At 26.7% G+C, this 14,274-nt stretch overlaps 1 protein-coding gene across 1 annotated transcript; it reads right to left on the bottom strand.

Moving 5' to 3' along the window:
- Positions 1–1,108: 1,108 nt before the first annotated feature.
- On the bottom strand, positions 1,109–10,341 carry LOC145842049 (uncharacterized). Its single transcript, XM_082949408.1, has 9 exons — positions 10,206–10,341; positions 9,631–9,774; positions 9,335–9,474; positions 6,541–6,701; positions 5,625–6,202; positions 4,702–4,863; positions 4,387–4,563; positions 3,546–3,631; positions 1,109–3,191 (listed from the first exon to the last, which is right to left on the bottom strand). Exons 1-9 carry the CDS (start codon positions 10,290–10,292, stop codon positions 3,080–3,082), a joined length of 1,647 nt encoding a protein of 548 aa, XP_082805534.1. The 5' UTR covers positions 10,293–10,341; the 3' UTR covers positions 1,109–3,079.
- Between the last annotated feature and the right edge of the window lie 3,933 nt (positions 10,342–14,274).

Raw genomic sequence — 14,274 nt, 5'->3', positions numbered from 1 at the left:
TTTCTTTCATTAACTTAAGTTTTTAATTATAACAAATACAGTTTTTTAAATATTTTTTCTTCATTTATTGATTCATACTTATACACAGTTGAGTAAAAATAATTTTTCGTTAAAAATTTATATTTCACTCAATCGTTTTTTTTAATCCAATTTAGATATAGTCTTAATTCAAGTATACTTTTGTTATAAGTTAAAACTCCTCAAATTTCTATCAGTTTTATTATTCGAAAACCAAATAAAAATCTAATGATTTCAATGATAGAAAAAAAGCTAAATATTTGTTTTATAATCGAATATGTCTATAAATGAATCTGTCAATAAACATTAAATGATTTATTTATTTCTGGTTCATAAAAAACTAAACTTTTTTAAATGGTAAGCAAGTTGTTCAATGGCATTTAAAACTATCGAGTGTTTCTTTCTAGATTCAGTAAAATACACTATTGTTCAAAAAAGTTAATAAGAAACCAACACAGTTGCAGAACCAACAAGTTTGTTTTTTGTTAAGATTTTTTCAGCACTTTCAGTTTGTATTTTTATTTATGTGGTAAATTTAGTTGTATAAATTTATTATGTATGTATTTAAAAAAAGCAATTAAATAAATATATATATATATATTATTATTAAAACAAAAAAAAATCATTGTTGTTAGTTTTTAATGTTATAAAAAAACATTTTTTATAAAATGTTGCTCATGTAGTTTTGATTACAATCCATTCAGATATTAAGTTAATAAATTAAGACTTTACTCTGAATGTAAAACTCCTTTTTTTAATTTAAATACAGATTTTTTTTTCTTTAATCTGTAAAGTAGTCATTTGACCTAGTACTGTATTGAATAGTGTTTTTAGGTTTAAAGTGTGTTAGTCTAAAAGATAAACAAAAAATTAGTATTTAGAAGGTATTTCTAAGTAATGCTGTATAGATAAAAACTTTTAGTTTAAATCAGTACACTTTAATTTGCCAGTTATGTTTGTATAGTAGACTGAAATGTTGTTTTATTTTAGTATAAAGTAATTACGACAAGAAACTATATAAAAAAACTCGCACAATACCAAGTATTTTTATTTACAAACGAAAAGAGTAACTAAAAAGGCGTAAAAAGTAAGCAAAGAAATAATAGTCGTAGAAAATTACAAAATACTGTTCAAGTAACTTTTTTAAAACAAATTTTTTGGTTCAAGTTCTATATTTATAAAAAAAAAATCTTTGTGGTTACAAAAACTTATTCTTCTTTTTTATGTTGTAAACAATCAAAAGTTATTATGAAAGTCGAAAAAAAAAACTTTTTTTCATGTAAACACATTATAACATAAAAGTGAAAAGTTTTTTTTTTTGTGCTAATGACTTTTTTAGTTTGCTAAGGATTGAAAATAAGTTTAACGTTCAAATAATTAAAATGAACGGAATTATAATTCTAAAATAATGATCAAGACTAGTTTAAATACGTTTTCATATTTTGTAGTTCAAAAAGTATGTAACTAAATCTATATAATTTAAATCGTGTAGAAGTTACGTGTAGCTTGTACTTCAATCTTATCAATAAGGTATTTTTTACAGCCTTGTGTTTGTAAGCTAGTTAAAATACACTATTGGTTAAAACCATTTTCTATTTTTTGATGTCTAGCTTGCTCAAAAACCACAATAATTCTAACCGTTTAGCTAAAAACACAAATTTTTAACACTGACATTTTAGTTGTATTATTTTTTTTTCTATGCGTGTCTGAAAGCTCGTGAGCCTGCAAATTTTAACAAATACTTTTAACAAACTTCCACAACTAAATCTTAACTCTTTTAGGAACTTGTTTATAAACAGGGTTTAATAGTTTCCAAATGTTTAGGAATTTCTGCTTAAAACTTTGAGAACTTTTTCTGTTCAAGTTCACAATTCTGTTAACTTTTCATAGTTTTTAGTCAAACCTTTGAGGTTTCTAGTAGAAGACACGACGACAAAATGCAATTTTCTAGTCAAATCGACTTAATTAAAACTTTCCTAGAAAATCGCACTAACAATTGAAACTAAGCACCTTAAAGGTGAAACGACAAAAACAAACGCATGACTCGTGGTACAAAACTTAAAAATATAATAAAACGTGGCTTTCGAAATTCAAAGGAACGTGTTGTCGAAAAGGAGTAAAAATGGGAATAAAAGCTAGCTTAACTACCATCAAAACCATACAAAATAAAGACACAATAAAAAAAAGTTAACGTTGTGGCAGCGAGAAAGGAAAGAGAAAAACAAAAGGGGAAAACCCCAGAATAAAACACAATTTTAAAGATGCGCGGTTGAACATGGGCGAAAGGAAAACATCAAAAAGCTTGGAATAGGAAAAAAAAAAGTTGAAAGAAAAAACGAAACGGACGGCTGTGTTGCGAAATAACAACGACGCAAAAGGAGATAGCAGCTGGGAAAGCAGCATACACAAAGTGTTAGACGAGATCAAAGTTCACGAGGCTCACGAACGCGAACGTTTGAGTTAAATAAGCCGTCTCTTTTGATCGCTAACAGTGAAATTGACAGTTCTCTTGTAGCACCTCGATTTTGTTAGTTTTCTGATAGTATTCAGCTAATGATTAGTGTTAATGTTTGTTTTCTTGTAAACTGTCGCTCAGTAGATGTTGTTATAGCATTTTAACAAACTTTATATTAAATGTTAATTTAATTATGTTCTTATTCACGTTTAAAAAAAAATTATGCAGTATCTTTGTTACAGTTCTACAATGTAAATATTCAGGTCTTTAGAACAATGACAAAAGTAAAGAAGGTAACTTAAGTTATGAAAACTGTGTACTTTTAAAGTCACTAAGCTTCTACATGTACTTTTTCTGTGCTCGAGTACCACTTACAACATGTTATACCTACAAATATAAATATATACAATTTTACACAAACAGAGCGGTAAAAATTAATATTTTTGTTTATACTAAGTAGCTGAAAGTTTTTAGCGAGTGCTTGTTGTATTGAGCTTTCAAGTAAAGCTAACTTAAAAAGAAACTTTAATTTTTAACTCATCTTTTTCTCAAAATCGTAAACATAACTTTACAATTTGTTTTTAAATAAGTGCTTTAGCACCTTCATCAGTCTGTGAACCTTTGACATGCCTTTTTCCACTTACATGAGGTGCACCACTGATCTCTGTGTTCCATTCCATACACTTTTCTGCATTTCTTTCCATCTCCTTTAATTTTTCTGAAAAGAGTTTCATGAATTAAGTTTTAATTTATAATAACTTATAAATATCGTACTTAAATTGCTTTGTTTATATGTCTTTAGAGTCTAGATAGTATAAGCTTTTTTAAATAGAAAAAAAATGGGATAAAAACAACAACCGCTTTATACTATTTAAATAGATTATGATAAGAAAAAGTCTTGTTAAATATAAATTAAAATTTTCAACATATGTATTTTTTAAGCATAAAATAAATGCAAAATTCAATACAATAGTTTTGTTTTTATAACTAAAAGTTCTTTACGAGGTAAAGTTTTTGTTTAATACTATACTAATACTTTGTTTGTTTTTTGCCTAAAAGAAATGGTAAAAACCTTATTTGTCCTGAAGTTTTGTGAATGTTGAACGGCATTCGAGTATGACCGAAGCTTTGTTTCTTTCCTCCTTTCCCGTGGTAATACTGTTGAATATATTTAGTAATGGAAGGTGTTTTTTTTTAATCAACCTTGTTTAGATGAATATTTAGAATACTTGTAGGCTTGGCATTATAAGTTTAAAGAACTTTTTTAAGTAAACTTTGAAAATATCAACGTAATGAATGTATATTTTCTGATAAAACGTTTTAAGTTTACAAAACAGCATAACTTTTATCGTCTTCTCTCAAAACTGTAAAGCTTTTTTATCTTTTGTGTTGATAACTATAGTAATCTAGTTTTAGAAAAATAACTAAATAATAACAATTTTTGTTTGTAACTTTTGAAAAAAATCTATAAGACAGCTCTAGTATGACAAAACGATTGAAACTTTTATTGGACTTATTCATAAAACTAAAAAAAAATTGTGTTTTTATTCAAATTTAAATAAATGATTATTATCATAAGTGTCTATTTCAAGCTTAAGTCAAAGCATACTGTTCTCAAACTTTTATTACTTATACGGCAAAACAAAGCATTATATCAACTTTGAACAGTTTGTTTTAAGTTAAGCTTGAAATGAAAAAATTAACAAATGCAGAAAATATTTAAAAGTGTTAAATTTTATTACTCCTAACGACAAAACAAAATCATTATATAACTTAATTTTATTGAATATTTTTGTGCATTTGTTCAGATTTTTATTTGGTTTCTTATAAAAGATAGACTAAAAACTTTTCATTAATAAATGCCAAACTAAATTTTATTAGACTACAATAGAAATGAAATAGTAAAAACATACTGTAGAATCACCAGTCCATGAGTAAGCGTGCTGGTATTGGTTTTGGGCATCGTAAAAACCGGCAGTGGGAATTTTAAGGTTTTTGTTGGCCGGTCCGGCATGCCGAGGTGCTTGAGCGGCCTGAGATGGATGAGCGATGACCATTTGAGGCTGGCTCCCACTCACTATAGTGCCAGGCTGTGTAAAAAAAAATAATCTCAAAGAAAAGACAACGGCAACGACAAGTCTTATGTACAAACATCACAAATAAAAAAAAGTTTTTATTTTAATTTTAAAAGTTTTTCGAATCTAGTTTAAAAAAAAACAAAAACAAACGTGATGAATGGGAGAAAACGCGATGTTGGAAATGGGAACGGCGCCGTGTGGAGGGAACGGGTAGTATGCCGGTTGCTGATTGGCCTGTTGCGGCTGTTTGCTGGTGACGGAAGCTGGGGAACTTCCCGTACTTGAGCCAACAACCGAGTCGTCCGTTGAAATCTGGAATAAAAAAGTTTAAATTAAAATAAGAAATTATCATAGTATATGATACTAAAGCACTTGAATAATAGTTTTCAACTGCTTATTTTTAACACTTCTATTGGTTAAGATAGTGTAATTTTAACTTATTACCATAAAAATGGTTAATTCTTACTTAAAAACTAATTGTAATATAACTAAATAAAACCAATGAAAAAGGTATTTGTTAAAAAAGTTACAAACCTTTATTGTTTTAAATTTCAAAACCTTATAATACAATAAGTAGAATGTTACAAAACAGATGTATTTACTGTAGAGTTATAAACGTTAAAAGTTTTCAAAGTTTAATTGATTTTGACACTAAAATTCATTACAGTTGTATGTACGAGAGTTGTACGAAAATAAAGACTAGGAAAATTTACAAAGTAGAACTGATAGAACGTAAAACAAATCTGAGTTAGAGATGTTGAAGTTAAAAACAAAATCTTTTTTTGTTTATGCCTGTTTATCATTATAGATAATAATTTTATGTTTTCATACTTTCAAATAAAATAAAATTAAAATTAATGTTTATCAAAATGTTATTATTTTATAATAAGTTTTGCCTATTTATAACTTCATTTTCTAATAAATAAATACTTCAATTCCTAAACTGAAAACTTCTGAAATTTCAAATTCTATCGTTTCAAACTAAGCAAAGTTTATAAAGTTTTAGATTATAGTTGTATTAAGCCAAATAAAATTATAATACCAGAATAGAAAAAAATATGATGCAAACAAACTTTGCGGTACGGGACTGCTCGATGATGCATTCTATGATGTGGAATTTTACCTTCATTTGCGTGAGGAACTGAGCTCTGCGGGTGCGAAATCCGTGGACTGGTCAAGGTTATAAACCTGGGTGTTTGTGGTCCCCCGTGAGGAACAGATGCGAGTTGTATGCGAAAATCCGGAGGAAGCGAAGTTGAATACTGAGGAAAATAGTAAGGGTAGAGAACTTGTGGCAAAGAAATGGGTTGTGACGGTTGAGGCTTTGACTCTGGACGTAATTTTTGTGAACTGACCCGTAGATCTTGTGGTTCATCTTGCATTTCAACATCCTTTTGCACTGGGGATTTTTGAGACTGGTCATAAGTCAGAATCAACTGTTCGTCGTCTCCTTCCATCAGTGACTCTTTTTGAAGATCTGATGCTTTTTTAGGAGCTGCTTGCTTGTGCGAGAAGTTCTGAACACTTTTTTCTTTTGTGGAGTCTGTTCTGCATGTTGCTGTAGTTGTTGTTTTCACTCCTCTTGTGGGAGATTTGTGACGAGAGTTCCAACTCCCAACGCCACTACTATCCAAACTGTGTGGACTGGCTCCTTTATAAATTAAAACTTAAATCTTTATTTGTCGTTTAAAACAGCCGTTGTTATTTAAAATATTCAGCAGTGATTTAGTACTACACGGAGAACGAAAATAAAACATCAGCAAATATTTAGGAACAAAACTTTTATAACATCTAATAGGTAATTAAATTTTTAATATATACCTTTAATTATTTCATCTTTTACAAATCATATTATTTGCTTAAATTTTCATTTTGAGCAAAAAGTAAAGAGCAATGCTTTTATAATTTATTTAAGCTGAAATAATCATAAAAAGTTTGCAATACTAATTATAAGTTTTAAACTCCATGAATTTGCAAACAAAATTAAACCTAGATTTGTACTAGCAGACTTGTTCCTGTTGTGTGCTTCTACAAGAATTGGAGCTGCCTTCGGAGGCTTGTGTACAACTGGAGGGCCGGAAAGTTCAGATAGCACCATCGCAGCTATCAGCTCACTCATCGTCGGCTCCTCAGAAGTCTTGCGTGCCCTCCTTTAAAATTGTATTGATAAGTATAAAACTAAAGTAAGCTAAAACACAGTGCAACAATCTAGTAAAACATAAAATGTAACATAATAATGTGTTAAATCTTGGAGCTGTTCATAGTCAATAAAGTGTTTGCGTACAAAACCAGTCGTTTTTATGTTAGAATATATAGTTCAAAATTAAATAAACTTATTTTTTAAAGTGGAAAAAGAAATTTATTTAAAAGATAAAGTTTAATTAAGAAATGAGATAAGGTTACTAGCACAGTTTATTTTTAAGTATTATGGTTTTACCACTAGCACTTACATAGTTTTTGTAACATCTTTTCTTAAACAGCATTTTTTTCTCTTACCAGAGTATTCTTCTTAAAGTGTAATCGTAACTACTAGTAATTTTGTTGTAAAAGTTAAAATGATTAATTGATATACTCTTTGGGTTAAAAAGAAAAAAAAAAGAAGAACATTTATTTTGTACATACTTTTATTTTGTACTTAGATAAGTTGTTAAAGTAAGAAAACATCGAAGTACTAAAAAATATGAAAAAAGTTAGTTCAACTAAGTCTTTTTTGTTGGATCACGAAAACAATAAGTTTATTCCATATTTTAGTATATTACCAATCATCCAAACCTAACTTAATTCAGTTTCAAGATCGATTTTGTAAACTGTTAGCTTTGAACGTTACAATAGTATTTTGCATGGTACAAAAAATATTTGTGTTCAAAAATAAGTTAACTTAAAATGCACATATTTTAAGTCAACTATTTTTTTTTTAATTTTTAGTATATATTTTCGAAGTACTAAAAACATACAGTTTGAAAACAAATTTTCACAGGAACAAATATAAAAATTTTTAAATTGAAGATTATAGTTTTTAGGTATTTTACTATTGATAACATACTTTAGATAATATTAATAGACAGCTTTATTTTCATGAAAATATATTTAATAATTTTGTATTAAAAAATACTTAAAGCATAAAAGTAACAAGCAACTAAAAATTATAACGATGTATAAGCTATGCCAACATTATAGGTCTGTTTAAAAATATTCTTCTTATGTGATGTCTAGTTTTCTATGTGTAGATTAAAATGTTTTATTTTTTTCAAACTACATATACTAAAATATATACAGACTTTGAAGACTTTACAAAAATAAAAGTTAATTCGTAGTATTTTAAATACAAATATTGTTAAACCTATGATCTTAAAAAAGCAAATTTTAACAGTTTGTATTTTTCTCAAACTGTTTTATAACTTTGCTAAAATATTTCAAAAAAAATATTTTTTTATTATTATACAATGAGTACAATACAAATTACATAGATTTCAAAAAAACAGGTTTAATAAAATATGCCTACTTGCGTACATTTCTTTAAATTTTACTGATTATCTTTATATTACTGTTGTTTTTTTAGATAATATTTTTAAATGAATTTCTTTAAACAACTTTAAAGTCTACAACTGATCATCTGTTACAAGTATAGACCATATTTGAATACTTTTGAACATAAAACAGACATTCTTTCAGAATCATTATAAAATACCTTAAAAAATTGAGTACTCTTTATAACTTTTCTACACTTTTATCCGACTAATCGTTTTGATGATAAATAAATATATTTAAGCAATGTAAAAATGTTTTAACATTTAACAAAAACATCAAATATAAAAACAGTCTTAAAGTTATGCACGCAGTACTAGTGATTTTTTGTAAATTCTTTGGTAATAATGAAAACTGTAATATCTTTATTCAAGTGCACACTCTGATAATTTTGTATACTTAGGGTATTGACAAAACAAAATTACAGTTTGAGCAAAACACAACAAAAACTTGATTGAAAGACAACGAACACGTTTGACTTTACAACATCGAAGTTTGTGTCATGGCAGCTTACCCGGCGGCTTTTCTGTCTTGGCGTACAGCACGTAATGAGCGGTTGGGCGTCAATCCCAAGTTGGACATTGTTAATTCCTGATACGGATGCGAAACGGACGCGCTTTGAGTTAACAGAGGCTTAGACCTCAAACTTCCACCGCTTACTAAATCAGGCATCAACCTTTTGTGTTAAGATGTTACTTATAGATGCAGGTTGATAGTGCTTGGGTTAAAACAGATTTTAAAAGGAAACTTTGCTTTTAAAGTTTTCTAATGCTAAGTATATAAACAAAAAAATTGAGTCTAGAATATTTAACTATTCAACACATACAAATTGAAAAAAAAAGTGAAACTTAGTATTTTTTTGAGATAAAGTATTAATACACAAGTTTATGTATGCAAACTTTACTTAAATATAGTTCATAGGCCTTAGCTAAAGACATAGTTATAAAAATAATTTTTAACAAAATTTAATTGAGTAAATCATCCTAAAAGTTGTTCAGAGTTTTTGAATTTTTATTATGATACTAACTAAACACTTTTCACATAATCATGAAATCAATAGGATGCGTTTTATAAACCACAATTGTTTTCAAAAAAGTATTAAATACAGAACTATATAAATAGACAAATTTTTATTTTGTAATTAGTTTGTATCTTTATAAAGTGAGTTATCTTAAGTTTTTAAAAGTATTTAGTAGTATCATTACGTTGTACTTTTTAGTGTTGAACCGTCAAGCTAAAAGTTAACGAAATTACGCACCTGTTAGTGGACAGGTAAAGCTCGTTGACGGTTTTAGTCACCTTGACGTTGTCATTCCCTGACAGCTGGACATCTACGTGGTCTCCATTCACCTTTATCACATACCCACTCACCTCAACACCCCTGTAGTGCGTGTAAACCTGTTTAAAACAAACCATTTAAAGTATTTGAAGTTCTTGGCTTAAGTAAGTTGTACATTGTACTTTATGTAAGCTTTAGAAAAACCTATAAACAAACTGTTTAATTTTTTTTAACAAAACTTTATTAGCTTTTTCGATAAAATTTTTTTTATAAACTTTTTGACACTGCAACAATTCGACGTCTCTGATATTTCGAAATCCAGGACCGATTATTTGGTTAGCGGAGCAGCAAGTTATTTTTCCATCGTCCAAGCAAACTTCGTACATTCGATCACTGTTTACCTCACTCTGTCTAACAGCCTGTAACAAGGTGTTAGTGTATAATTAAACTAAAAACTTTTGACTTATGTTTACATTGTATTGAATTGTTTCAAATTTAACATTATTCTTAAAGAAAGTTGTGAAAAACTATTTTTCCCTCTTTGTTTTATTTTATTTTACCTCAATAAACTTAAGATGGTTTTTAAATACTTTATGATAAAGCACCAGTTTTATAATAAAGTTTTATAATAAGCTAATGATACGAAAGTGATTAAGTACAAAGTATTAAGTTCTACTTATATAAAAAATTAAAACTAAATTATTTCTTATAAAACTCTGTAAATAATTAGAAACTAAACAAGTTTTAATTTTACAAGTCATCTTAATGAGAAATTTATAAAGTTCTTTATTGAGAAAAATTATAAAAAGCTATTTTATTCTAGTTAAACTCCTAATTTTCTTTTTAAAACCTTTATGATAGCAGGAGCAAAATATCCACCCTCTATTGCTACGGCAACTCTGTCATTGATAACACTTAAATTCGGCTTGCTCATCATTTTTGTGTGTTTATGTTGTGTTACAATTTAACATTTTATTAAAACTACTGTAAAAAACTATTACTTTCAACAAACTACAGTTAATAGAGTCATGTTTGTGATCAAACTATGTTTTAAAGAAAAAACTATTCAAACTTCTGTGTATAAGCCTATGCCACTTTTGTAAAAAAAAATTGTTATTCTTTTGACGAATTTAAATTTTAAGTTAAATACTAAACAAAGATCTTTGAGTTGTTACCAACAGTAACTAAAAACTTTTATAGTAAGGAATAAAAACCTTTTTTTAAATAGAAGTTTATAGTATATACAAAATATGAACTTATGTTTATTTTAAATGTTTTATATGCTTTTCTTGTATGATTTTGAAGTATAAAAAAGAAAAAAAAAACAGACAACTTCTTACCTTTATCTGTTAACTTATGCAAAACTCTTTTAAAAGAATACTACTTAAAACTAAGGAAAGTAAAACTATTATATAATTAACTAGCTTAGAAAATAATAAAAAATACCGATCAATTTCCTTTTTTAAGCTTCAACTTCGAACCGTGTAAAAAATAAACTAATAACCAAAAAAGTATAAGATGTATTGACAAAAAAAAATTGCAAGTACTTTAATGCTGTAGATATAAAAACAGACAACACTTTATTACAAGTTCAACTTGTAGTCTCTACCTTATGTTTGTACACTAGTTTATAATAATCAAAGTAGCGGCCGGCGTCACGTGACCAATTACCGCATTGTGATTGGTATGTGTCTGAGCAAGCAGATACAACATATTCAAATTGAGTATTTTCAAAGGCCTTTGTAAACTATTATTTATAAAAGTAGTAAGGTATTGTTTTAGCTGATATCTAATAAAAATATATGAAGTAGAAAAAATTTGTTTCTTTTACTCATATTTAAAAATAAGTTTTAATTGTTGCATATTCAAATTAAGAGTAGATTGTACCTATGTTTTTGCTAGAAAGTATTTAAAGCAAAGCTAATGAAATAAATATCTTAATTTTTAATTGTATTTTTACAACAGCTTAAATAACAAACTACAATGAACTAACAAAAATGTTCTATACCACTGCTTATAGAGAATGTTTATATATCAAAATTATTATAGTTTTTATTAGGTTTTATAGTTTGCTAATATAGTTATTGATGTTTTTATTACAAAAAATCTAAATGTTACTAAAAAATAACGTTTTTCACTTTCTTAAAATCTTGTTTTTCATAATTTAATTGCGCTAAACTACTTTAATTAACAAATAAATAACTTTTGTCTAAATTTCAACTTAAAATTTATACTTTTAAACTAATTTATTCTAAAATAATTTATTTACAAATCTTAAAATTTCAAAGTACACTAGTTTTAGAGTATACTATAATTTCTTTATCGTTTTGAAATGTAGTATTAAATAACGCTTCTTTCAAAGTCAAAAGTAAGAAAGGCATTTTTACTTGCAATCGCAGCATGAAATAGGGAAAACTGCCGTGGTATGCGCCGGTTTTCCCACTAATTCCTCTTTTTTGAAATTAGACGCTCGGTTGGAAAACTAATAAGCTTTGTCGTTAGGTAGCAGAGCAGAGCACTGTTGTTTTTTTATGTTTGTTTATTGATTTCCTTCCGGCTGCTGTACTGTTCCCGTGTAGGTCTCAGACTGGTTACTTTTTAAAGAACTTGTATAGTTTGTTTTATAAAGGTAAGGAACTAAGTATCAGATTATTGGTTGATATTTTGGTGTTTAATAAAGATCATTTTAGAATGCAACTTATGATGTTATTAATTACAAAACTTTACAGTAAGATCACGTATTGCACTTGTTTTAGAAATAAAACTTTAATTTGTAGATCAAATTCTCATTTCTCTCCGTTTTGCACCAGTTTAACGCTAAAGAAAATCAGAAAAATTCAATTTGTATTTTAAAACAATATACTTTGCATAATCTTTTGGAAATAACCACAATTAAGCCACCATTTAGCACTTCGAGAACTATAATAGTTTAAAAAAATTATAAAACAGTTTTTTTTTTATAATTTAAGCAACAACAATTAACATAATTGAAAATATTATACTTCCCAAAACGCCTAAAAAGTCTAAATACATTGCTTTATCAAAGTAAATTTTACTCGTTCTGAATTTTTTTTGTTACTGTTACTATCATACTGTTTTCATTGCAATCTATAACACCAAACTCAATTTTTTTTTATTAATTTGTTTTTAACTCTTTTCGTATTTATTTTATTGTAAAGAAAATAATAAATTAATTGAAAGGAGAAAGCTGTTAAAAAATGACAAAAGTAGACTCCAGAACTATAACATACAGATAACTAGTAAAAATGGTATCATTAATTTTCACAGTTTTTAAAAGTAAACTGTAAAATGATTTAGAAAAGGAAAAAATCCAAATATGTTCTAAGAGTTGTTTTTGAATATTGTAACAATTATGATTTTGTTTACACAGTAGCTATATAAAACAACTATAAAACCTACCTTTAAACAAATATAAATTATATAATTAAGCCGCATTTACATATACAAAACTTCTTTACTAGCAATAAAATGAATTTATGACGTATTTTGACTTTCCACGAGACATTTAAGTTAATTTGAGTATCTATTAAACAATAATACTAACTTAAAGGCTCATATTTTCTACCTTACAAATAAACTTCTTTCTTTTTTTAGTACTAAATAATAAAAAAATAAATCAAAAACTGCTCAAATTAAGCTATTTTTATATGTAATGATCAGTACTGATAAAAATCTTTTATTTTTTTTATATTTTGGATAAGTTGCTTATCTTTAACAGTTAAACCATTATTGATCAAATTTTTGCTCTTTAAACGACAAAAAAGATAATTAATAAAAGTTTATTTCAAGTTATAAGCATAACAAATCTAATGACCAACATTCCTATATTTTATAAAATGTATTAGTTATAAAAAAGCTGTATCTGTCTTTATTAGAACAATATGTTTGAAAAAAAATACATCTCTCATATTTACACATACATTAGAAACTAAAACTTTTAAATTCAATTTAAATCCCGCATAGGTACAAATGTAGATTTTTTTTCGTTTGGACACGTGGGATTAGATGCGCAACATAAACTATTCCGAATATTAATTTTCAAATGCATGTTAAATATAGTTTTTTGTTTAATCATTGGCTTGTACAAGTTGTTTTTAAAAATAAGTAATTCAGATATGTTATATATCGGATCTCACGTAACCGTCGCTTCTGATTTACAAACAATGTTATAAAATTATTAAAACTTTAGATGAAAAGATTGAAAACTAAAATTTTTGAAAATTGCTATAATTAATTTTTTTGTTAGTATTGTTTCAATTTATGACAACTGGATACCAACATTAATAAATAACAGTTAAGAAAAACTTATTTTTAAAGTCATACAAATAATAAACATGATAATTTCTTTTTACTGTACTTTACTTCGCTATTTATGTCTAGACTAGATTAATAATAATTAGTACCTAAGTTTAATACAACTTTTCTTAAGGTTCACTATTCACAAATTATTTTTTTTTAGTATCTTATTTGCATAGAAGGAATTTAAAGTCTAAAAAGCAATTTCAAAATTTAAAAAAAATTAGGTAAACGAAATATCTTATCTAAAACTGTTATTAACTTAAAAAAAGACAAAATTAGTTAATTAAAAGCTATACTCGGCAAAAAAAAGTAGTAAATTACCAAAACTAATAATATCTCAGTTTGAAAACAGTAATAGTCGACGACAAATTTTAAAACAATATTTTTTAGATTAACCAAAAATATATTAATTTAGCTTAAAACGTTTATTGAATATATTTATATTTGCTTCAATCAAAAAGTTTTTGTTATATTATTGTTCTCTTAAATACTTTTTCAAAACTTTTTTTAAAGCTTTTATTATAAAACAAGTTTTAACTCGTTAACATTCAGAAAAACTCTTCGTATATAAATAAACTACGTGTTCGAGCGAGCCTAAT

The sequence above is a fragment of the Thalia democratica genome, chromosome 8 (genome assembly GCF_965202585.1).
Source record: "Thalia democratica chromosome 8, ktThaDemo2.hap1.1, whole genome shotgun sequence".
NCBI classification, from domain to species: Eukaryota; Metazoa; Chordata; class Thaliacea; order Salpida; family Salpidae; genus Thalia; species Thalia democratica.
Note: the sequence above shows the minus strand (reverse complement) of the source record. Positions and strands in the feature narration are given on the sequence as shown.